The sequence below is a fragment of the Apostichopus japonicus genome, chromosome 8, assembly GCF_037975245.1.
Source record: "Apostichopus japonicus isolate 1M-3 chromosome 8, ASM3797524v1, whole genome shotgun sequence".
Taxonomy (NCBI): domain Eukaryota; kingdom Metazoa; phylum Echinodermata; class Holothuroidea; order Aspidochirotida; family Stichopodidae; genus Apostichopus; species Apostichopus japonicus.
In genome coordinates this window covers 9,553,328-9,580,033 of record NC_092568.1, presented here as the reverse complement: position 1 = coordinate 9,580,033, position 26,706 = coordinate 9,553,328, and the positions used below count along the sequence as shown (strand labels likewise).

General features: G+C 37.6%; 2 protein-coding genes across 3 annotated transcripts; one reads left to right on the top strand and one right to left on the bottom strand.

Annotated features, from left to right (window-relative positions):
- The first annotated feature begins 12 nt into the window (after nt 1–12).
- On the top strand, nt 13–13,644 carry LOC139971834 (DNA repair protein XRCC3-like). Of its 2 annotated transcripts, none has more exons than XM_071978606.1 (6): nt 13–209; nt 1,292–1,429; nt 3,317–3,529; nt 10,488–10,633; nt 11,697–11,909; nt 13,323–13,644. In XM_071978606.1, exons 1-6 carry the CDS (start codon nt 161–163, stop codon nt 13,572–13,574), a joined length of 1,011 nt encoding a protein of 336 aa, XP_071834707.1. In that variant the 5' UTR covers nt 13–160; the 3' UTR covers nt 13,575–13,644. The 2 variants fall into 2 exon arrangements, with proteins under 2 accessions (XP_071834707.1, XP_071834708.1); XM_071978607.1 differs by lacking the exon at nt 13–209 and adding an exon at nt 218–696.
- A 4,622-nt stretch (nt 13,645–18,266) lies between these two features.
- On the bottom strand, nt 18,267–25,872 carry LOC139971836 (synaptojanin-2-binding protein-like). Its single transcript, XM_071978609.1, has 4 exons — nt 25,606–25,872; nt 22,414–22,550; nt 21,667–21,780; nt 18,267–20,170 (listed from the first exon to the last, which is right to left on the bottom strand). Exons 1-4 carry the CDS (start codon nt 25,664–25,666, stop codon nt 20,012–20,014), a joined length of 471 nt encoding a protein of 156 aa, XP_071834710.1. The 5' UTR covers nt 25,667–25,872; the 3' UTR covers nt 18,267–20,011.
- Between the last annotated feature and the right edge of the window lie 834 nt (nt 25,873–26,706).

The window sequence follows — 26,706 nt, the reverse complement described above, 5'->3', positions numbered from 1 at the left end:
AGTTTTCTGCAGCACAGGAGGCAAAGAGGGAGTTTTACAATACCGCGTGTGAACACCTGTAAAACTTTTTAACCACATTTTCAGAGCGAAAATTCTGCAGACTTTGCATCGTATTAAAGAAGCCAACTATTCTTATTCATTTTCTTGTACCCTAGTGGTCATGGACGAGCTAGATTTGAATCCTAGAATTCTCACTGCTTTATGTAAAGGTGAGTTAAAAAGTTGTGTTGAAAGTATCTCGGCCCGCGGGAAGTGGTGCTCTAATGAAGTGGCGGTTGGAGTTGCCTTTACCGTGAACCTTGCAACGTACAGCGTGTACTGCTATGCTTGATGTATTTATGTGGTGATGTGTGCACAAATGCAACCTATGCCGTGCTGTGAACTTTAGGCCTACGCTAACTTCTGTGTGGTAGCACTAGCAGTGCGAGTAACTAGACGCGTGTGTGTGGGCACCCTTTTACAGTGTGTGATGTAGCGCGTAATTTGCTGCTCCATTATAGGAGAATTCGTGCATCTTATGTGAACGGTTTGTTTGTATGAATGAAGTCTGTGGAATTTAGAGATCATTCTACCAGTTGCAGAGTATGGAACTCGGCCTGAAGACTTCAAGTTCGAGAGGAGACCCGAATCACATCGGGACATGTGGCGACCCAAGCATTAACCTATAGCCGGGCCTACTGGGAAATCCATACATGTGTAAAACTTACCTTAGGTTAAATCTTTTTTAAATTTTCAGCATGGAAGAGCTCCCTTGATTTAACTTGTGCTGCTATCAGTTTTTCTAAGTTTCCTGCATTGTGCCCAAGTTAGGCTAGACCTAGTTTAATTTAAGCATAAGGCTTGTTCAATTAGCAATAATGTTCAATAAGCAACATAAACAACTTAGTAAATACATGGATAAACCCAACCATTGAAAAACATGGGACTCGATTCATTTCTAAATGTTATGATGGAATCAAAATGTTAGTTCCTACAACATAACATTTTTTTCCCTTTCAAATTTGATAGTTGCAGTACATGACTGTCTGTTGGTCATTAAAAAACTTGTGTTTTAAGCTTTCAGTTACAAGGGATAGTCTTCCCAGGCCTCATTTCTCCCATTTTGTTTTAGAAACAAATGTATTTTACTGAATAGTGAATATTGGTGCACATACACAAGAACTACTGGAAGTTCAGGTCATGCTTTGTGAAATAGAATGTCCATGTTGGTCAGAAAAAAATTTGGGAAATGCTGGTTTTCCACCAATAGCCTATCCTGTTCTAATTTCTGTTCTATTTTCTTCACCCGCAGCTGGTTTGAAGACTTACGAAGACGTCCTGAATTTGTCCACGGCGGATATTGCAAGAAGCACAAAGCTCACTCAGAGTGACAGCGTCACATTAAGACTGGCAGTTTCTGAGAAAGTATACAGACAGCCAAAGTTAACAGGTCAGCAAAATGATCGTAACATGACTATGAAGTATCTCACCCATTCTTTTCTCTCCCACTCGCTCTCTCTCTTTTTTCCGTTAATTTTCATTCCTAAACGAGACTTGAATTGTAGGATTGCCTGTGAGGCAAGGAAGAGTTGCAAAATGTGCACTGTTATATCATCATATTGCACTTTTCCCGGCCTTACAGTCCTTTCCACACCACAGGCAGCAAAATTTTGTGTCCGTTTACAAATTGCCACCGTCGGCAGAACAATGCAAATGTGAGAAAAGAGGAGCATCCTTTTAAGTTAATGGAAAGGGATATAAAGGGCTGACGGTGATAGAGACATCTTCAACTCATCAAAATGGCTGCTTAGTGGGAGGAAAGTTACGGAGAAAGATGAGCATTTGGGGCTGCCTGCAGGTTGGGAGGAGAGCAATATGTGAGTAATTTGATTTCTGGCCATATTGCACTTGACCCGGCCTGCTCGCGGTACCTTGCAAAACACGCACAATGGAATCTTGCACCGTTACAGATACGTCTCGTCGTGGACTCTTCCTGACGATACTGTTGCATGTGACTTTACTCGGGGAGGCCAGGATGAGTTTGCAATGTGCTGTACACTTTAAGAAAGTCCATATTGCACTTTTCCCGGTCTTCTTGCGTTCACGTCATGTTACCTCGCTCTCCACAAATTCACGAAGCACACGCACGTTCATGATGTCAGCTCTGCAGATGTCGAGAGTTTGTTTTAATTGGTGAGGAGGTATTCTCAAAAACTACTTGCCAAGGCGTCGATGGTCCAGAGAGTGTGATGCGTAAAATGTGATGAAGAGAGAACATCAGTGTTGGAAGTGCCTTTGGTAGTGGCCGAGAGGAGGAGTTCCTTGGTATGTCTCCTGAGATCAGAGAGGGATGGTGTTTGCTGTAAATTCACCGAAATAGGTTTCAGACTCTTTGGGTGGGTATGAAGGTCTCGACTTGTGTCACTATGTTGACCTCTTATGGTTCCATATTGCACTTGTCCCGGCCTTAATGCCTACCCGTCATTACACCGAGCAATTGAACATAGGAATTTAACGTAAATATGCATAGAAAGAAGGGACCATTCAGATGTGATGCGATGATTGCACAGGGTCAGTAGGTCTGGAATTGTGCTAAACGTGCAACTGCAAATTCGTATTGCACTTTTCCCGGCCTGCTGAAACTGTGAATGGGCTTACGAAGGAAAAGTTTCATTTTATCAATAAACTTTGCGTTCTGTTCGTGCGATCTCTCTGACGGATCTGACCAGGGGAGACAAGAAGACGCCCAACTATACGGCCAGGTCAGGATCGGTGGTGATACGTTTAAATATAGTACCGTATTGCACTTTTCCTGGCCTATCTGTTACGTTGTTTCATCTAATCGGAAATGGACCAGTGTCCGTCAGTTTTCATCCTGGAACGTGAAGCGGCTGAACTGGATATGATCGATTAATTCCTGCCATTTCCTTGATTAATGAGAATTATCTAAGCAATATTCTAGATGATGTGAACAAATCCTCTGGTCAGAAGGAGTTACATGCTATTATGTGAAAAATGAAAATCTAATGACTGGTGTACAACAGAAGGTGCTGTGGCCAAAAGAGGAAAATTTCTGACCATATTGAAAAACAACAGGGTTTGCCAACGTTGAAAAGTGAATGACTTGGAGATCATGCAATACACATGCAATCATTGGCTATGAATTTTATAATATACGAAACTTGTGTATACAGTAGCTTGTATTTTGTGTAGGAATTTGGCAACTTTGCATATCATTTTGTTAACCACATTAGTTATGGTTATACAGAGTTCATGATACCCTTGGAGATATGTAGTACATGCATAACGTCTGCACTGTTTGTAATTTCCTTTGCAGCTTTGGACATTAAAAATGGGAACTGTCCTTCCATGTTTTCTCGAAAATCACTTAGTCTGGGCTGCCCAATTCTGGATGAAATATTTCGAGGTGGCATCCTCTCTCAAGGAATCACCGAAGTGACTGGAGAAAGTGCAGCAGGGAAGACGCAGCTATGTCTTCAGTTATGCCTCATGGCTCAGTTACCACTCGAAGAGGGAGGATTGAATGGGGGTAAGGTCAAAATAACGATTGTCTCATGGGGGGAAATTGTTAAGATTTAATGGTAACTTTTTCTGCTGGTGGATCAGGTGGGGGGAAGAAGCAGGTGGGTGTTGGTGGCAATTTGATTTCATTTGCCACCAGATTTTGTCAATATGTTCAAGTTTTACGTGAACTCAAGTGATCGTCCCTTGGACGTGGTTTCTTGGGATGTTCACCGTCCGTTAAATCCTTTTCCAGAGGTGTTTTATTCCTTGTCAGAATCAATGCGTTGGTTATGGCGTGTGTGTGAGGCCTTGGCTTGTAAACAGGATAATTGGAAATCTGTATTTTGGGTGAATGCCATATTTGGTATGTGGATGCACCTTATAGAGTAGAAGAACCCTATTGTTTTCTGCCAAGTTCAAAGGTCATGTGAGAATTAGAGCTGTCATAGTCTGAAAACCTTGAAACACAATAACTCAAAACCCGTAAAGTGGATGAACTTTATATTTGGTTATGTGGATATACTCATATTGAGTAAAAGAAACTCATATTTTCCTGTTAAGGTGGAGAGTCATTTGAGGTCAACAGAAGTAAAACTGAAAACATGGTCAACACGATAACGCACAAATGGGTTGGATGAACTCCATATGTAGTATATGGATGCACCTTATTGAATAGAAGAACCCTATTGTTTTCTGTGGAGGTAAACAGAGGGGTCAAAGTCTGAAAACCTGGTAATAAAAACAGGATAACTCAAAACGTGAAGGTCAAAGGTCAGCAGATGTCAACAAAGGTCAAAGTCTGAAAAACCTTGTAAGCTCTCATATTCAAACCCTTTTTTTGATGAATGGCTTACTTATGTTACTAACTTTCACATGATTTGACCGTTGCTCTCTTAAGTGGCTGAGAGGATTTTCCACTTTCACTAATGACTGTTATCTGTGATCAACTTTCTGAAGGGTAGTACCTTTGCAAGGGTCAAGGTATCTGGAACTCTTTCCTGATGTTCTAGTATGTGACTTAAGGACACATTTCACTCAGTTCCTCTATTAGTTTGGGTGATTCCATATATAAATTAATAAGGCAAGGATCACTCAACTTGCTGGCTTTCATGTTTATGTTAATGATAGATAACTTCAAAAATACAAAACAGCACTTCACAAAAGCATATACTATAAGTATGTTTACAGGTTGAGAGAAAATGACATTTGAACCTTACCATAAGCCCGAAAATTTGTAAAAGTAATAAACGCCATCAGGGTTCGTCATTTTACAGGAGTTTTAAATTTACCACACATGAAAGAATGTTGTGCAACCCCTCCTTAATGTTACAAATGTGTTATTGCACTGCAAGGTACCTCATCGCAACAACAGGTCAAGTTTCCTAATTGCCAAACCAACTAAACAAGCTATATATATATTCCATGTGTCAAGTTGGTGAATAATTCTAATGGATCTTTTGAGAAAAACAACAGTAGTCAAGCTTGAGATAGGAATGCATCAATGCAGTCATACTGCCAGAAGAAAAAAAAAAAAGAAGAAGAAAAAAATATATAAAAAGTACAGAATGCCATAGTTCAACCCATTGCCATAATCTTTATAAACTGCACACCCACTTCTTGGAGTTGTTTTTAAATTCATGTACAGAAGCACATACTCTATGGGGGGGAGTAGGATATACTGTTTGTATATATCTATATATCCTTGACAAACAACTATCAGTTCTTCCCAGAAGGTTGTTTAGAAGAGCAGTTTTGATAAGGGTTAAAGTGTTAAAACAACAATTTCCTGTACTTACTCCTCTTAAAATATATGTAAAAGAATAAGTAAGCAGATGACAGAACTTTCACAATTTAATAGGCATGGTGACAAAATGCTAGTGCTTAGATAATAGGTACTTTAGCTGAAAGAAATGTGCTTGATAAGCTCTAAGAGTTTACCTTGACGAGAAATGTCAACAGCTAATTTTCGTGCAACAGAGTACATAGCATACATAATCGACCAGGGCAATTGGATTAGCTTTTTAACTGACAGGCAAATGCAGATGCCTTTTATTTTCTACTCCAAAATGAAATTCCAAAGTAAAATGGTGCAAATTTACATGGCCAGATCTTACTTGAATTTGATTTATAAAGTAAAACAAAATTCACACCAAGTAGTAGTACTTGTGACAGATACTGGGTTTGTCCTCAGTGTGTGGTCATGGAATTAATGAAGCAGACAATATAAGTATTGATCAGCCATCGTGCTTTTCCTGTGTGAAAATTTGCGGCTAGAAGGATAATAATAACTCCACACACGGTTTCAGTGGAAATGACCGTTTCCTCTTCTGAACCTGGAAGATAACAGGATAAGACAAAAAAAGTAGTATTTCTTGTTTGAAGTAGTTGGTCAATGCAAGACTGTACACTGGAGAGACCTATTGGCTACCATCAGTGAATTGGCACAGGAAGCTTGGCTTGATTTTAAAGCCAAACGGTCAAGGGTCCCCCGGTGAATTTTTCTGAACAAAAGTGCAATTTTTTGTTTTTTCATTTGTATTTGTGCCTTAGAAACAAGAAAAGTGTCTGTAATCAGAGAGATGGATTACTCCTTTAATGGTTGCTCTCATTTACAGACATAATCAGGCCTCAAACTTCAGGCTATTTACTGGCTATAAGTGTCAGTGGATATCACCAATTGCCAGGTAGAAAATCAAAAGTACTTGCATATTTCTACAGTGCAAATGTGATTTGTTTTTGTATTCATTCATGGAGAATGCAAGAGGGAATTAGAATTTAGCCAGGAGATTCTTGTTATTGTACTTTTTATGAACTGGCATTTTTCAACAAGTGGCTAAAAGTGTTAAATTCTAAGCCTGAATATTTATCACTTCATAACACCTGTCTCTACTTACAACACACACAAAAGGGTGATGAAAAGAGAACTGTTTATCAGGATCCCATTCATTAAAGGAGCTGTTTGAGCTTTGTCATTGAATTCCCAATGACTTAGATTATACTAAACTTAGCCAGATTGGAACTGATGAGACAAGAGAAACTCTTTTAGATTTGTTCACCAAATCAGCAAAATTTAACCTGTAAATGTAAAGGGAAATCCATTTAGATTATGAAGGTCTGGTGGCCTGGACACTTTTCTTATTAGTACTATTTCTCAAATGCAAATTTGATATTTTCCATATTTTGACTTTTCTCTCTTTTATTGAAGTTGAACTGAAAACAAGCTCAACTAAGAAACATCATTGTTAATGGAATTTACATTATTGAAAAGTAATCGAAAAATGTCCCAAACACATTGGAAATATCTAATGCACTGGAGATCTCTTTTCTAATGAAATTTGGTTAAGCCTCTTTACATCAACTCACGTATTACTCAAGATTTAGTCCCATCAATAATGAGGGCAGTGTTTCTTTACCATTGCTATTGGTGAATCTTACTGTGATCAGCTGTCTGCTGTTTACATTTTATGACGTAATCACCCTAAAGGTGTTCTGCTTGACATTTCACTTCAGATATTTGGCAGTGTTCTGTATAAATGACTTTTAGCTGTGCTTTCACCCTGAAAGTGTTATCAGCCTAGGTTAAGTGCCCCAAGTTCATCTCTTTTGCAATCAGTTTAGCAAAAAGGAATTTTGTTTTTCATACTAAAGTTACAAGTTTTGTTTTTTGGTATCCTACATCAAAATCGTATTACAAAGTACTTCATTAAGACTGAGTATAAATCGTGTTCCATCTCAAATGATGAGGGGAAAAATTTCATTTTTGATAAAATTTAAGCTGTTGGTTATTGCATAATATTGCTTTGATACCGACGTGAAAAAGGTGTGTGTGTGAGCAACAAAATGTTCATAACGGAAGTTAAGTTGAGTAGGATAATATTCATTTTGGTGACGAAGCTTGGGAAGGTGTGTCTTTAAAATATTGAATCAATTTGCAACCCTAATTTTGAGGAAATGAGGAACCTTAACTCAATAAAAGCTGTTTTGAAGCAGTTGTGTGTAACCATAACACAAGCTATCTAAAATGGCAGAGTAATCACTATTTGTTACTTTTATGCTTGCAAAGATATATATCTAGAGCATGGTTGAAGATCTCAGCCATATGTGGTTATCATCATGCATATGTATAATGTGCACGGCTGCCATTGGTGAGGATCATATAGAGGAAGTAAGATATATACAGTGTCAAAGATGATCATTCCTCTTACACTTAATTTTTCATAAACCTGCACAACTGAGCCCATCGAAGGGGCATAATTATGTTAGTGGGTCATAATTATGTTAGTAATAATTAAGTTATGTTATGTTAGTGGGTACGTCAAAATGATTTAAGCTGTTCTTCCTTATGGTTAGTTGATGAATCATTTGTTTGTTATTCAGAAGTAAAATCCAACACTATGATAATTGAACAATGTAGTTCATTTGGCTTGACTAAGTTTGAACTTCATTTCAAAATAATGATGGGAAAGTAAAATGGATTTGTAGTTTTACAATTTTTTTTCTCCTTTTTTTTTGGTTGCTTTATGAGTAATATTGATATATGAAAACAAGGTCTGGCTGATAAATATATTGGGAATTGTGCTCTCCAGCCATGACCAACTTCAACAGAGGGCTCTTCTCATATCTGCTCCAATCTAGTCCGCGAAAATTTACAAACTACAGGCTCTGACTTCATAACGGCACCATGAGTTGATCACTAGTGGTATAATTTCTTGTAGAAGAGATCTTTTGAAACTGTTGAAATGTCAAACCAATCGTTTTAAGTACCTTCACTTGTGTTTCGTAGTACAGCACTTCTTGCAACTACAGCAGCCCCCCCAAGCAAATATATTTGTGAAAATTCGGGCATTATGAGGAGAATTTTTTGGGCACTTACTGAAAGAAAAATAAATTGCAATGTGTTTTTCAATGGTTAAACTTATATTATTATGATCATTATTATTGTAACTACTTCCCGAAAAATTGTAACCGATATAGAAGGGTAATAACACGGCATATGATTGCATGTAATTGGCATGCGATGCAATAACCGATGCATTCCTATATGATATGTAGATTACGATGTTTCACGCCACGGAGCACACGAAAATTTTGGTCATATTTTTCGGGCAAGTCGTTACAGCCCCCTCCCCAAGTCAAACTGGGCTCCTACGCCTATGACTACAGTGAGTCCAATTCCACCACCCCCACCCCCCCACCCCCCAAAAAAAGCTCCCTTTATAAAGTGAAGAAAGACAGTGAGTTATTTTGGTAAACTTTGAACATTTTCTGAGTAAAACACTGAAATTCCTGTCTCATTGAGTCATCCCATCCTATACTGAACTGATACCACCTGTTCAACTTAACTGGCAGTATGCTATATATGTTACCCACTGAGTAGTGTATATATTTTCCAACTCACTACAATTTCAAATATATATATATATATATAGGCGTGTTCACCGTCCAATATTGTAAGCAATTTCGGTTGCCCGCAGACACCTCTCTTCTGCTGCAGCTATTTTGGGTTTTTAGATGAATTTTCCTTCTGTTCAATTTGTGAATTATTTGTCAATTGTTAACCATGGACCTTTCTGTGGTGATTTATTTAGAGAGGCCGGGACATTGCACTTTGATGAATGCAAAGTGTTAGGCTCTTTTCACAAATTATAGCAACGTTCTTTTCCCGCCATTTTTTTATACTTGACTGATTTCAAAGTCTTTTGTTGTCTAACAAGGGAGGTGGGAAGAATAGTTAGTAGAATTAAGTGTGACGATGGTGTAGGTGCCTTCTGAATGAAAAAGGGGTAGTTTGACCAACAACACAGCACCAGTTTCAACCATTCACGGTGGTGTATATATATATATATATATATATATATATAAATATATATATATATATATATATATATACATATATATACATATATATATATATATATACATATATATATATATATACATATATATATATACATATACAAATACATATATATATACATATATATATATATATATATATATATATATATATACATATATACATATATACATGTATATGTGTAGGTGATATATGTGTAGGTGATGTATCTAAGGTGGTTTTAATATTTGTTAATATTTTTTCACTAAAATGAGTGACTACATTAAAGAACTTGTGTTCTCTGTTAGGAAAAAAAAAATAGAAATTTAAGAAATAAATAAAGACAAAAAAATAGACTTAGAAAAAAAAGAGTTAAAACAAAAAAACACAGGACTACATAGAAATCAAGCCCATAATTAGGTGGGATTGTGATCTTTGAGGAAATGTTCAAATTCTACCCCAGACTCCATGCTGTATGTATTATGTTAGCATGTTCAAAGGGAAGAATGTTTGGCCTTTGAAAGTCCATATTGACACATTTTTTTTGTGGCTGTGATTAATGTTCCTACCATCTTGAAAATGATCATTGCTTTCCTATTACATGATTATCTTGATGTACTTAGTATAAATCACGGATTATACAGGCGTTAGATAACCCTCCCCATTCTCCCCATCCTCCCCTCCCCATCCTCCCAGTCCCCACCTATGGTTTGTAAACTCTGCTGTTTCCATTCTCACAGGAGGATTTCTAGAAGCAGACTGACAAAAGAACACAGAGATCACAAAAGAACAGACTTTGTTAATTGGTTATAGATTGAAATCATTGTTGCAAGTAAACATGTTTACATGTGAAGAGAAACTCCTCGCAGTTATGAGGACAATAGTCATGATAAGAATCATAAACCTTAAGAATGTGAATTGTGAGATAAAGGGAGAAGTATAAAAATGAGTATTATCAAAAAAGGTTTTAGTTTTACCAATTATTATCAACTTGTCTGATGTTTCTTTTGTAAAACTTTTGTCTTCACTGGTCAGTCTGCCTCTACATCTATATACTCAATAAATAAATCAGCAGTTTTGTTATAAACAGAATTGATCTCTCTCTGGTAATAACTCACTTTAGAATTTACATTTCTGTTTATCACAGGTGCTGTCTATGTATGTACAGAGGATGTCTTTCCAAGCAAGCGTTTACAACAGCTCATTAAATCTTTCCCTGCTCAGCACAAACTTGAGAGGACGAAACAATTGGCTCTCGGTGAAAATATATACGTTGAGCACGTCGCTGAAAAGGTATGGTCTACGACTCATCTTTCGAGAAAAGTCAAAGTTGCATTCATACTCTCAGGTCAATTCGCAGAGAAAGTATTCCACACATGGAGAAAGAAGTAATAGCTTTATTTTGTCAACTTTCAGATTCCTTCTGCACCATGGTTTTTTTTAATTTTTTCTTTTAATATTTGGATCTTTTCTTGTATTTCTTATTTTCTGTTTTTTATATATTTTGGTGGCTTTGTAAAGTGCTTTGAAGCCTTCACGTATATACGCTAAACAAGTTGCTTGTTCATATTATCGTGGTCATATTATCTGAGAACAACATCAAATGGTGTTAAACCTTGTAATGTGTCAATATTTAGATTGCTATACAAGTATTAGATGACACTCACATGTTTAATATGTATTCGGAAAGGTGTGGTTTATCGTCAATAGCTTCCACCCCACTAGATTCCAACTTCAACATCCCTCCAGGAATCAGAACCGTTCAAAATTGTCAGACGGAGTACTGTTGAGTGTTATATGGATTTGGTGTCTCTGGCTCGCGATTTGGGAAATTAGATTTGCTTCTGTTCTTTCAGTGGTTTGGAAAACAACTTCTCTTAGCATATCTGCACTACAATTCTTATGAAAGGAGTTTATTCACCTCCCTCAGTATTTGAGAAATAAACCTAATGCTGAGATGCTGAGAATGAGAATGGGTGTGACAACTACATGAGCCTGCCTGGTAATTGCTTGAAGTAATCCCGGCTCATCTCAGATAATCACATGATTAGGGTCGCAAATGAGTTTCTGTTGGCATCCCAACCCATTGGAAGTACTAAAACAAAACCAACATGAAAGAATTTTAAATAAATCTGTTGATCACTGCAACAAGGAAGCTACACTGTATATCAAGTGTACAAGTTTCTTTTATAAAGTAAGATGTTGAAATATCTTTTTCAGTCCTACAAAGAGCTCTTTTACCTCGCTATGCATTCTTTCTATGTAATGGATGTTATTATAGTCCCAAATTGTGTTTGGACACTATTAATTAATCTTGATAATATTGATAATTAATATTGATAATTCTGTCCTTCAGGAACAACTGGAACATTGCATAAACCATCGTATTCCGATTCTCCTTGAGAGAGGCCTGGTAAAGCTTTTGGTGGTCGACTCGGTAGCTGCTCTCTTCCGCTCGGAGTTTGAGTTGTCCGAGGCCTTTCAAAGGGCAAAAAGTTTGCAGAAATTTGGAGCACAACTTCACGAGTTAGCCAGCAGATATAACATTCCTGTAGTCTGTGTTAATCAGGTATTCTTTTCTTTTCTTTTTTTTCTCGCAAGAAATGGATTTCTGTGAATTGGGTGAAGAGGACACCCTGTACTCCCTTCATCTCAATGGCAACAATTTTAATTTTAATAAATATACAGTTGTTTGATTACTACAGTTTTTAAATATCATATAGATATAATATATAAATATGTATAAATATGAATATAATTGGTAATATCCTGGCCATAAGTTTTATTGTCCTGCTGTGCTAGAGTCCTACAGGTAAAGCCCTTGACGAGAAGGGATGTTATGTGGTGGCAGCATTGATTCCCAGTCTTGTCAGTGATTATATGATTGATGGATTGATTGATACAGGAAGGTGCAAACAGACAACAGGCACCTTCCTTTCCACCGGTTCCCATCTCTCACAAGCTATCGTTGTAGGCTACGTCATTTTCAGACCATCTACCTAATTAAAGGTATTGAAGACTCGCCCCAAACCGTGTTCGGCCATCTGAAAAAGTTAACTTTCCGTTGCTTGCAAGTGACGTTTTGTCTGTGTCGCTACAAAATGCAGACAGTAATGAAACGTGATACCTTGTTATCTTTAGCTGGACCTGAGATGTCCATCGCTGTATCGTTTATACACTGTGCTGTGGGTATTGACCGCAGCTGTATGTACTGACTGTACACTAATTACCGACGGTAGCAACTTAGCAAGCTGTGTGCGTATTTTCTGGGATCGATGGTGGTGTCTAACACTTCTGTTACACGTCATTCGAACGAAACTAGGTCAGATTACCGGCATTAGACGTTTCTTTGTGCGCGAGTCTTCACACCCTTTAAGTAGAAACATATTGCCAACATCATGTTGCTAACTTTCACTGTCATGCTAAGCAAAACAATCATCAACTTTTCTATGATTTATCAATCAGCAGGTACAAACAGGCAGAAAGGCACCTTCCCACCTGCTACTTGAAGCCTCATGCAAAATGTTTTATCCTTTCTTCTTCTTCTTGCTATTACATCTAGATGTCTCTAAACCAAACTCATATATGGATTCATTAAATGGTGTGAAGACTCGCGCACAAAGAAACGTCTCATACCGGTAATCTGACCTAGTTTCTAATAAGGTGTAACAGAAGTGTTAGACACCACCATCGATCCCAGAAAATACACACACAGCTTGCTACCATCGGTAATTAGACACTAGTGCACAGTCAATACATGCAGCTACGGTCAATACCCACAACACAGTGTATACATAGCAGCGATGGACATCTCAGGTATAGATAAAAGATAACAAGGTATCACGTTTCATTACTGTCTGCATTTTGTAGCGACCAAAAGAAAACTTCACTCGCAAGCAAAGGAAAGTTAACTTTTTCAGAACGCGGCACACAGTTTGGGGCGGGTCTTCAATGCCTTTAATTCTCACTCTCCTCTTTGCAGGTCACTGCCAATATGAGGGCGCTGTTACCATCCGATGATCCCTTTGTTCCTGCTCTGGGTCTCACATGGTCCAATCAGGTACAGACCAGACTGATGCTGAAGAGATTGCCTTACAAGCTACCGCCATCGTCAGATTCTAACCCATCCTGTGAGATACCAGTACGTTCCATGGAGGTCATTTTCTCCCCTTACCTGCCAAAAGATACCATTTATTTTGTCGTCGAAGGAGATGGTATTAGAGGTCTGAGGTGACCTTACTTTGACCATCGGAGAAGGCATCTCCTGCAGATGTCCGTCTTGAGTGTGCTAATATTGCCAAGAGTCGTTAAGTGTGACCCATGCAAGATTTGTAGCGTTCAAAGTTATTCTGTTTTGCTCTTTATTTCAATGAAATACAGATGAATGACTGTGGCCATTTATGACCCGTTCTAGCATATGTATGACAAGTAGCAGGTTTTACTGATAAATTCCATCCATTACAAAATATATATATATATCTTGGTCACTAGGTGAGATAACAGCCCTTGCTGTTTTTCTAGTGTCCTTTATATGTTAACCTTCCTACTGTAATATTATGTATATTGTATTTATCTTGTACAAATATATGAGAATTAAATTTGAAAAAATTTAAAAATAATAGCAGGGATTGCTGCCAAATATATACTCATCAACAAGCCAGTAATTCACAATCTTGCCAGGCCATGCACAATACACTCAAAAAGTTATCGAGTGTAGCAAAGAAACACTCACAGGTTTGAAGATATAGAAGGATAGAATTTGAGCAAGTTCAAGCAACTAGACTGTTACACCAGTAAAAGCTTGTTTTGTACTATTTGACAATGGACAGTGATATCGAAGCAGGAATTCAGTGGGCATTTAATCGCTGGTTGAACCTTGTGGGTTTTGTCTCGGGAACTGGAATAGATTAATGATTCTTGAGATGTTGTTCATGATGAAGAAGACCTCCGTATGTGATAAATGTTATTAAGTAATTCTAATAGACTGGTAGATTTTTTAAATATTTTTTCATGTGGGAGGGGATGGAGGGAGAGGGACTAATAGATGGCTGGATTTGTTATAGCTTTCATTGGGGAGGGGAGAGAGGGAACAATGAGAACATGAGGTTTTTACTCAATCAACTACTCAACATTCATCAAAGATAGACAAAACTATTCAAAAAGAGGAACAAACTGCGACAAACCATAAAAACGAATGGTACGGGGAGGGGAGGGGAAAGATTTATTGAATCTTGTGACCCTTGTTGTTCTTTGTTATATTTATCGTTCCACTGAGTACATTGTACAATAGTTTATTTCTTCCAGCAGGGTTTTGAATGGTTCTCAATGAGATTGTTGTACCTAAAGGTCTTTCATGGCATTTGGTTGCCATTGTAGTGTTTGTCATGTAAACTTTGCAGTGTCTTCTAAAGATTCAGATTGAGATCGATACTGAGAGGGTTAAAATAAATATCATAGCCAAGGGTCTGCAGTGTAAAGACCTTTAAATCCGGTTAATTCAACTTTTGCCCAACATTAGAACTTTGTAAATGTGAATTAACAGTGCAATATTCTATGGGAGCTTAAGATTTTGAAATAAAACAAAGAGATTATTAACTAACTTCCAATTGTTCTTTTCATCTTTTCATAATTGGTGCCATTCTTATTGATATTGTTACTGCAATTGTTATTGTTACTGTTAATGAACTTTCTACAGCCACTGAAAACTAAAGTGGAAAACATGGTAACCTGTTCTATTTATTACAAAAGGCAAAAGTGAAGACAAGGATAACTATTTACTGCAAAGATGAGACAAATACACAAGAGTTATTTCCTCTTCCGTTAGTTTATTCAATAATGAGAAATATCTCCTGTATCTCACTCTAAATCAAGATGGATGCTTCCATGCTGAATACAAACACCAGTACTGCCATGTATTCCATAAGCAACTGCTCCTGGGGTATTACAAGAAATTAACCAATTGAAAATATAACAGAGTGTAATGCATGATGGGAAAATGGTTGAGAAGTCCTAAATTTGTAAAGCCAGTTTGGTCATCAGCTACCATGGAGCTAAGTTATGCTCCATGAATATATAGGCTCCTCGTCGGGATTATAGGGTTGTAGGTGTATAATACACCTACAACCCTATAATCCCCGGTAATCACGACGAGGAGCCTATATATTCATGGAGCATAACTTGAAGCTAACAGTTGTCTGATGATTGCTCAACGCTTGAAACTCTGAGTTACAACTACTAGTGTTCCACTAGTCTCAACATATATTCCACTCTGTTCAACGGACATAGAGCACTCTGCGCCAAGATAGACGCCAACCAACCAACTCTATAATATATATATATATATATATATATATATATATATATATATATATATATATATATATATATATATTATGTAATGTCCTCTGCACAAGGAACACAGCCCTGATCTCATCAATAATTTTGGTAGAGTCTGTTGTGCATTACTGTGTGAAAACAGGAATCTCACCCCCCCCCCCCCCAACAAACAAAAATACATCTTTGGTTTCAGTACAATTCAATGATTTTCATATTTTTTGGAACAACTTAAATACAACAGAAACTTAAAAACAAAAAAATTTGGCAAACAGAAATTACACAATTTTAACTAAAACAGCTAGAAAACAGGACAACAGTTCAGTGCACGTTTACGATAATAAAATGCAAACAATTCTTTTGAGCAGGAATTGGGACTGTTGTTTGTTTCTCCAGAACTGAAGCCATTGATCCTATGTAGCGATTTTTATCATTTCACTGAATGACCGTTCCATAATGAAGCCACCTTATTACATACTATTTACAACAATAGATCATCATCATCATCATTCTGATGTAATTATGTAAAATTATTATATAAAAGGGTACTTCAAGTCCATAACAGTGGCAGATCCAGGATTTCTTGAAAGAGGAGGCAGAGGAGAGGATTGAGACTCTGGAAATAACGACTCGACAGAAAATTGCTACATTTGGCATGTAAATATGTTTAACATCACAATTAAGATCAACATGTTCCTCTTCAAAACAATGAATTATTCTATGCCATAACTCCAATCGAAGGTTCCATTAAAGGCTTCGGAAAAACTCCATTTTTCCACTATAATTTTTGAACTGAATTTACTGTCATGCGGTTGTAACTAAAAGGATTACATCAACAGATTATCAGAAGAGAATAATCTGTAATTTAAATTTCAAAAAAAAATTGCACCAGGATTGATCACATTAGGGATCAATTCAGAAATTTATTCAATTTTCTTGGAACCCAAAACCTTTACTGTAGTGAATTACAGGGTTATAAAGTTCCTTGTTAGAAGCAACCAATTTGGTTGTAAGCACAACAATAGCTGAAGTAGAATTGGTGGAGGGGTTAGCAGGGGTGGGGGGGGGGCGGGGAAGGTTGGTATCCAACTATGTATGAATATAGCAAGAATTGGTCATCATCACAGGAATTTAAAACCAATAATTCAATATGTAACATATTAGGGTACTTGCATTAGGGTGCCTTTGAACTTGCATGTTAATAATAATAAGTTTGTAACAGAAATGCTACTTGATTAATTATTTATTACTAATCACAACCATTTTTGAGTGAATCCAACCTGGAACAATGTAGTTTGGCATGCTGCCCAGGGGCACAAGCATTACTTTTGTACCGCGAGAGCTATCATGTTATGTCGTGTAGGGGAGCGGTGTAAGGGAGGGGTTGCCCTTTCCCCCCTTTGAGGAGTTTTAGTGATATGGACGGTGCTTAGATGCAAACTGATGCTACAATTTGCAACTTTTGAAGAATTTTTGGTTATATTATATATTTAATAATGTACTGTGCACTAACAGAATTGTTTGTTATAGTCCAGGTCTGTTTACGTTGTTGCGCCCCTGATGCTTGGTAAAACCACATTAGAGAACACTAAAGAACTATCAAACACAAAAAGTTGCTTTGATATTTTGCAAGTTCATCTTCATTTACAATGAAAGATTACAACACCAAGATTTTCATTTAAACACATCAAAACAACGCCTGGACGTCCCCTGAGGCTTTGACTCCACCTAAAGCATTTTCAAGTCATTCACAGGGTCACACAAATACGGCCACGCTTCAAATCAATGATGTAGTATGCAGTGAGGAGTCAACTTTAGAAGTGCTTCTCGGCAGAAACTATGCTGCCTATCAAGTTATTTTTGACCAAGAACTTATAATGTTGGTAATGCTTGGACCACATACAAAAAAACTACATAACTGTTTTCCTATGATGGTGGAAACATGATTCTTGCACATTCATGAGTCAGGTGAACTTGAGAGTCACGTCTCTTCAGAGGAGCCTACAATTCCCACTATCTGTAGAAGGACTACACAGTCACCTCGAAATTACTCAAAGGCACTAAAATAAGCATGAAATATCAGCAAATTTTATGACCACAACTTCAAAAGATCCCTTTGACCATCTACGACATTTGGCATTTCACTTTGTGAAAATATCTGTTGTTGTCATAGTGACAAAGCTTGAGAAAGTTGGTGTCACTAAATTTTGGTTATCACCAACAGGCATGAGCTTTTTCCACGAATTAGCTGAATATCTGTGATTTCTTTTCTACCTCGGGGACAAAAACTATTATCCTAAGACACTGTAGCATACGCAAACTGGAGCCTATTCCGCAATTTTTGCAAAGTTCCGTGATTTTTTTATTACCCCAGGCTCATTCCTGCACCAAACAATGCTTCCTTTTGCTCCACTGATTTGTCTCCTTCCCACAATTTGAGGTTGACGACCACGGCAGTAAATCTGTCCAGGGACATCTACATGCCAAGATGGTCCCATCACAGTATCACAGAGTTAAAAGTGGGGATTCAGAGGAGAGTCCCCAATTTCCAAAGACACAGTTCATAAGTTCATTCTGAACAGTTGGCAAGATCTAACATATCAAACATTAACATTTTATTTCTCATTTTAGTATGGGTCTTTTCAGTAAGAAAGAATTTTACACTTGACCAACAAAACTTAACATTATCAACACACTGTAACGTCTTGACTATACTTGTCTTTAAGTTTAAAACTGATTTTGAAAACTTTCTGTCATTTGAAAAGGGATCTAACTCCCATTTGATACCGTCATTGTAAGGTATGTTTTCTTAGCATGACTCTTAAACAAGTTTAAATTTATCTATCTCTTTTAAAGCATCATTATGAATTCCATTACCAACACAAACAAACTAATATACCATTTTGACAACCATTGTTGGGGCATTTTAATGTACTCAATAATCACACAAACATGACAACATACTCTCTTGCCAAATTTTGGGCCCCTTGGAGAGACTGAGCAAGTCAAATAACATCACCTTTTGTTTAATAATAAAAGATCCAATTCCTGCGAAGAAATGTCTGGAGCTCAATATGCAATAATGAGAAACAAATGTTGGTGAGACAATTTTGGCTGTCGCCCGACCTATCAAAAGAAACCCGACGACGACGTTTATGTTTGAATTTTTTTTTTTACCTCTCGATCTCCATCAATGGGCCAAACTTTTGGCAAAAGCAATACATTGTTAAGATCGTATGATTATATTCAATAAACAATAGCACCAAAACAAGATTGAATGCATGAGGCTTTTACAGACAGTGTTTCTCACAGTTAACGATTCCTTCTTGATTCTCGGATACGATAAATTGAAGTATAGGCTACATTTGATACCATCTGTGCTTCGGAAAATACACTTTGTAAATACCATGAATGGTTTGTACATGGAATTCGTTTTGTCAAGAATATTGCATAGTGTACCACCTCTATCTTCTCACACACTACCCCTCTACAGTATCTTCTCACACACTACCCCTCACCTCCTCCTCATATGGTGGGCTTATAATGAGGAACGCTCATACCAAACCCCACTGGATTCATAAACATTTCTTGAGCAATGTTCTTTCAAAAATTGTTTGTTCTATACCTTTCTAGTAACAAGTACCAATTAGTTTCTTAGAAGCATCAATTAATGACGACAAAAACAAAAAAAACGGGTCTTTAAACTCAGCTCTGTTATTAGCCTAGGCTGAGCACTTATGCTATGACAGTGTGGAAAGGTCAAGGGTGGATGTTTACATATATATTGTGAGAAGCAACAAACTTAGCACTCAAGACATGAAACACCCAACCTATGAAGCATCCCCAGCCTAAACCAACAATCGGAACTATGGAACCAGAAATTCAAGTTACATCCTTCAAGTTCGAAAGTCAAGTAAATTTTCTTAACATGGAGAAAATTTTGTGCATGGACATTGATTGACACACCAAATTTGAACAAATGATAAGTGACCAACTGTGCTCGATTGTAGGGCAAGAATGTGATCGAGAGAAGCATACGGTGCGTGGAGCTTATCGGCATAAAAATATGATGAAGATATCTTCAAATTGACGGTTCTATAATTCTTGTAACGTCCAGATATAACATGTATCTATATCGTGATTCCGTCACCGCAGAAAAATTCGACACACTTTATTTATCCATCCGCTTTACGTGTAATCAACAGTAAAAAACGATACCAAACAGTCGACAAGAGCCGCCTCACATCTTGATTTTTTTCCCCTCTGTTTTATAGATCTTCCAGTCTTCCATTCATCCATCCACTGCCTGCTCTAATGGTTTTTAAGTCTCATTTCTTATTAATTTGCTCTTTTCCAAAGGTAGAAGGCGATGAGTACTACTCCTACTGTGACTACGATGCCCCCGATTGCACCAAACAATTTGTTACCATCAGATTTGTCATCCTCGTCACCGGGGAGAGGTTTCTCTGCGTCACCTTTTTGTAAATCTTCCTCTTTCTGTAATGACAAATGATCGAAACCTTTTTCATCAAATAGCAGCATAACAAGACTAACAGTACTGAGCAGCAGTATAACCGGACTTACAGTACTGAGCAGCAGCATAACTGGACTTATTGAACTGAGCAGCAGCATAACCGGACATACACTACTGAGCAGCAGCATAACCGGACTAACAGTACTGAGCAGCAGCATAACCGGACTTACAGTACTGAGCAGCAGCATAACTGGACTTATTGAACTGAGCAGCAGCATAACCGGACTTACAGTACTGAGCAGCAGCATAACCGGACGTACACTACTGAGCAGCAGCATAACTGGACTAACAGTACTGAGCAGCAGCATAACTGGACTGACAGTACTGAGTAGCAGCATAACCAGAATTACAGTACTGAACAGCAGCATAACTGGACTAACAGTACTGAACAGCAGCATAACTGGACTTACAGTACTGAGCAGCAGCATAACCGGACATACACTACTGAGCAGCATAACTGGACTAACAGTACTGAGCAGCAGCATAACCGGACTTACAGTACTGAGCAGCAGCATAACTGGACTTACAGTACTCAGTAGCAGCGTAACCGGAGTTCACCGTATCAAATAAAGGAGTAAGTGGAGGCAAAGACTTGAAAGAGGGGTAGGTGTCCAGTTCACATTTATGAAAAGTCAGTCAAATGTACAAATTATGAAAATGAAGAAAAGAGTAGGAAAGTGAGGAAACAATAGAATGAAAGATTAGTGATAAAAGGAGGCCTAAAAACATTATTCAGGTTTGTATTGAATGTGTGAATACTCTTGAGAACATACTTTGTGAATACTATTGAGAACATACTTAGATGACCACAAAAGCAAAAAAAAATATTCCCAATCATTGATGACTTTAGAATCAAAAAGGTGATATGCATGCTTTCAAAGAGAGTCACTGGAAGTTTGAAATCATGTTGAGCAATGCAACTTCAAAGAGTCGGAAACATAGGTATGTATTGTGGATTGAAAAGAAGGGAACGTTGGGTGAAGAGACAAAAAATTGAGAGAAAACTGGGAAATAGTAGGATTCCCAGCGGGCTGGCAGAGTTTGTATTATTCATAATTTCATTATTTCACTTTCTGAGATAATCTGACAGGCCTGTAGGAATGTCAATTTTCAGGAAACCAGTTACTGATTTACTGATTTTCATGAACAGCCCTTATAACATGGCTGGAGGCATTGCTCTAACCATAGAGGCCATGGTCTTCCCTATTATTTCAGATCCCCCAAGTGGTGCCTTTGACCAGTGTAATGTCTAAATAAAGACCCTCTAAATATAGATCTTGGTCATAACAACATTTGCAAAACAAAAAATTCATAATCCTTCCTTCCGGGCTTTTAGGGCAAATATGGAACAAACAACAATTCTAAGCATGAAACCTTATACTGTGATTTTCATTAAAATAAATGCAACAACTCCACATAAATCCATTAGCTAAAACCAATATTGAAAAGTAAACTGTACCTGTGCAGCTTCTTCTGCACCATGTCGAACGACGAGGACTACTTTATCGCCGGCCGATAAGAATAAGTCCACAGCTATACTGTGCTGAACCCTGGTAACATCAGTGCCATTAATCTGTTTGGAAGAGAATGTAAAACATGAATTATCAACTGTCAAATAAAGACAAAAAATTTGAGAGAAAAAAACAAAACAAAAGTGAATAGTGCAAAGTGAAAGAATATGGTAACTTTTGACCCTTCCTTTACATATACAGGTATGACTATCACCAGTTGACTTTTGTCAGCATAAAACAGCATTTTCTATTTTCTTCATTATTCTACAATTAAAATTCATTTTGAGTGCTGAAGAAATTATGAGAGTGTGTTGGTTTTAATTATTACAATTTTACTTTGAGCAAGCTGCAGTAGAGGTTGCAAACGAAAATAAACACACAAATAGCAGAGCTCTGTAAATTCAATGTTTCAATAAAGGTGAGAGCTACGTCCAAAGTCTTTATCACTAATTCATTGTAATTAAGGGTTCTTTTCCTTTACTCACTTTCTTTCTCTATCCCACTACCCTCCCCGACCCCCCCCCCCCTCACCCACATCCAAAACAAGAAGCTACTGTAGCACCACAATGAACAGACAGGCATTTTAGTGTAATAACTTGATTGTTCAAGTACCTAGAAAATACATACAGATTTCTAACGATTTAAAAAAAAACGCAGTGATCAGTGCAATTCCCGATCCAATGACAAAATCTTACTTCTAAAATTCTATCTCCTTTTTGGAGTCTTCCATCAACGGCTGCCGCACCATCCTCCCTGATCTTTGTCACAAATATACCTTCACTTGTAGAGATGTGGGGCTGATCTATTCCGCCTTTAATGTTGAACCCAAGGCCTGTTGAATGGAATGGAAAACAGACAAAATAAGCCTACAAAGTATCATTTATAAGCACTCACTGATTATTACCATTATCATCTGGACAGTGCATGGCAAGCACAACATTTTCTCTTGTCGCAGAAAGCTTTGCAGAAATTGTGTCCCTTTCACAAACTAGTACAGTGAGGAAAAAATCACTGCACAGGTTCTTGAGTGTGGTGCACACACACAAAACCTAAGGTTTTCAATATTTGTTGGCATATATACTGTACTGTAGACCAAATCTGTTAACTTCAAAGAAATTTTGCTGTGGATATTTTAAGCACTAAAACTATTTCCTGTAAGGGAGTGATCTTTCAGTCATTCAATCCCAAGTCTATCCAGAAAAGCACATGTTCTGTCAACATAACAAAGTACCAAAAAAAAAATTGAAATATAATAGTCACAATTTCTGAGGTCATAAAAATAAGATGGACAGCAGTGATATGCTCGTCAGGTAAACATTTTGTAAATGGTGACTCTGTTTCAAAAGCTGTATTAAACTAACTTTTAAGGATTCTAGCTTAACTTTATCATGAAGGAAGTATATGACTGTGCAAATATGGACAGCAGAAATGATTTCAGTTTGTTTTAAAAGGATATTAACATGTTGAAGTGACGCTTACTGTTCATCCAGGATACAATATTGCGACAAGTAGAAGTTGTGTGCACCCATGATGTAGTGACACAAACTGGTATTAGAAACATCTTGCCAGATTCATGTTAATCGCCTCTTTAAATATTCATTATATATCACTGTCTTGATACAGATACCAATAGAGCACACCTTTAGTTAGTAGTGACTTTTTTATTTATTTGTTCATTAGACTCGCACTCAATTTTACCACAAACTCATTAAAACTATCCATAACAATCCTTAGAGGTGATAATAGCTGCTAAGGGACGTCAGCAGTTTCCTGAAGGCGACCCCATATACTCTGCATAGGATCAGATAGGCCTGTAGCGACTCTGCTTTTAATGTGCTGTGTATTTCTTTTGGCTTAGTGCCCTCATTTTTCGACGAACGTCCACCATACTATAACTGGGGGGGGGGGGAATGTTTATTCTAGGATTTTACAAGGTACCCCCTATTTTTAGGAATGAAGAAGCTTCTCCTAAGTTTTTTAGTAGGACAATTTTTGGATTGTTCTCTTTATGAAGAAGCTTCACCTAAGTTTTTCAGTAGGAAGTTTTTCAAATTGTTCTCTTCAACTTAGCAAACCCTGGCAATGGCATCGTAGACATCATACCACTGTTTTGTTCCTCACTACAATCTGTGTATATTTTTAGTGTATATGGTCACTTCTATCCTTATATTTCCCGACCATTTACAAATTTTTCTCATGGGGACAACTTCTCTACTGCCATTGGTTTATGTGGGAATTCTTACTGTCCATAGTTCCATGCCTCCCCCAGGGTGTTACTAAAACGAATGACAATTGCGTTACACATAACGAATGACAATATGTTGTACACACTAAAAAATTGCGTTGACTGAAACCAATGACAGTAATGACAGCACAGACAATTGCTTCAACCGGATTTCACAGTTCAGACTTTGTGGGTATATTAAAGCCACGCAAACCGAGTGGACGCGACTGAAGTGCGTGGCTTACAGATCTAGTAAAGTACGGACAAGAGACAAACGCACTTTATAGTAAGCGAAACTGTAAGTCTGATTTTTAAAAAGTAAATTTAACGTCATTTTTCCGATAATAATTGTTAGAAACTAACAATACTATAATCTTAATTGAAACGGCTTCAAATATCTTTCTATATTAATCTACAGAGGTAAATGTCAAAAGCACACCACTCAGCGCATTCTCACACAAAACTTTCCGTGGTTTCTATCCGTAAATTACACCAAAACCCTGCAACCACTTATCATGCGATTTTCCTCAAATCATTTTTTGCACAGAAAACCAATAACCCCATTTACTCCACTCCGTTAATCATTCTATCTCTTCTCAACACTGTCCTTCGTTGTCATTCGCTGTCATTCGCTGTCATTCGTGAATGATAATTAACCCTGTACAAAGTCAATTGTCATTCGGTCATTCGTTTTAGTTTGTCCCCTCCCCCAGTGTTTAGGAACTTTGTAGCCCTGTGATTCATACAGATGTTACACTTTATATTTTGGATTGGATCAAAGTACCACTGCATAGAACTGAACCGAGAGAGTTGCCCGAAGAAATAAGGTGGGTGAATTTATGCTACATGCTCAAATTCAACTTAAAGGCATTGAAGACTTGCCCAAACAGCGTGCCGCCATCTTTAAAAAGTTAACTTTCCATTGCTTGCAAGTGAAGACTTTCGCTACAAAATGCAGACAGTAATGAGACGTGATACCCTGTTTTCTTTATCTGGACCTGAGATGTCCATCCTTCTTTGGTATGTACACTGTGCTGTGGGTATTGACCGCAGCTGTATGTACCGACTGTACATTAGTGTCTAATTACCGACGGGAACAAGCTGTGTGTGTATTTTCTGGGATCGATGGTGGTGTCTAACACTTCTGTTACACCTCATTCGAAACATTATAATCCAACCCACTAAAGGCCTAACACAGTAACAGTAAGGCATCAAGTTAGTTTCACAATTCATTTCAATGATCCTAGTGTATGTGTTTGATCACATCACATCCACTGGACATGGCAAAATTAACTTGTATTGTTCTAAGTTAAGCCAGTAACAGGGATTCAGTATTGATATTCTGTAGCCTGTAGGTAGCCTATGTTAGTGGCTGTTAATGCTACTGTTACTAGTGTTAGCATAACTTAGGCCAACAGATTATTTGCAATATTTGCAATGCAGGAGTTTTTAGACTATCACCACTGGCAGTTTGTGTTGTATCATATGGAGTAAATTCTTATCTTGGTATGTATTATGTAATTGAGCGCATTCTTTACGCTAAATATTTACTGGGGTTTCGTCTTGAATGTGCATCGGCAGTTTAGGCCTGAATGTTATTTTCTACTACTACTAGCAGACAGCCATACTTGAGGCCTAGCCTACCGAAGTTACATGGCACTACCTTTGTCTCCACGCAACAACTCAATCTTTTCTTCTTCCAGTTCAACACTAGTTTCTGCCATTGTTCAGCTGGTTCGATTCTGAGGGAACAATCTCTCTAGAATTACTTCACAGCGGGCAAAGAACCGTTCAGAATTAAGGCTAGGCCAAAGCTGGTGCTACTCTTGTATAAATGTGTATGGCCTGGATACTGTCATGTATGCTGCACGTAAATTGTTATTTCATATTGCGGTACATGTCTGCGTGCATTCCTGCGATATACACGTGCATTGTGCCGCCAAGGTCTTTATTGTATTAAAATAATGATCTAGCCTTTTACGGAAAGCTATATATTTTATAGTGAGGATCACAACCATATTTGAATGAACTGGATGGAGGTGGGATTGGGATGGTGGCAAACGTGGCATCGAGTCGTTTCATTTCGAGATCGAGTCAATAACATTAATTTTCATGAATCTAGATCGTCACAACTATATTGATTAGCTTCTTTGCATTATCTTTCGATCGGACCATGACTCGTTGCAACACAACATGATCCTCAATCGGGCATCAAATTGATAGGGCTTGGAAATGCAGAAACCCACATATATATTGCACAACACGGGCAAACCTTTGGGGTGGGGGGTCGTACTTGGGGAGAGGGTACGACCCCCCTTCCCCTTCCCATGTGACACGCTTCATACTCAACCAAATTTTCATACAATTTTAATTCTTTCACGAAATGGAAATGGTGACAGAGCTACTATACCAGGGGCGTATATTCACTATAGGCCCTCCGAGCAAACACAAAACGTTATCATAACATTTTTTAAAGAGCCTCTAAAATATGTTTTTATTATAACGTTAAATGTGGTGTTATAAAAACGTCGGAATAACGTTTTCATGAGATATTAATGTTATATTCATGTTTAAAAGAAAAAATGTTTTGAAATAATAGCCTGAAAACGTTTTCGTGACATATTTATTACACCACAAATAACGTTATCAAAACAAAAGACGAAACGTTTTAATAACGTTTTAAAAACGTTTTTGTGTTTGCTGGGCTATTAGAAGAAGGATGTTGATCGATTTCGAGACCCAGGCTGCAGTAACGAACTGAGCA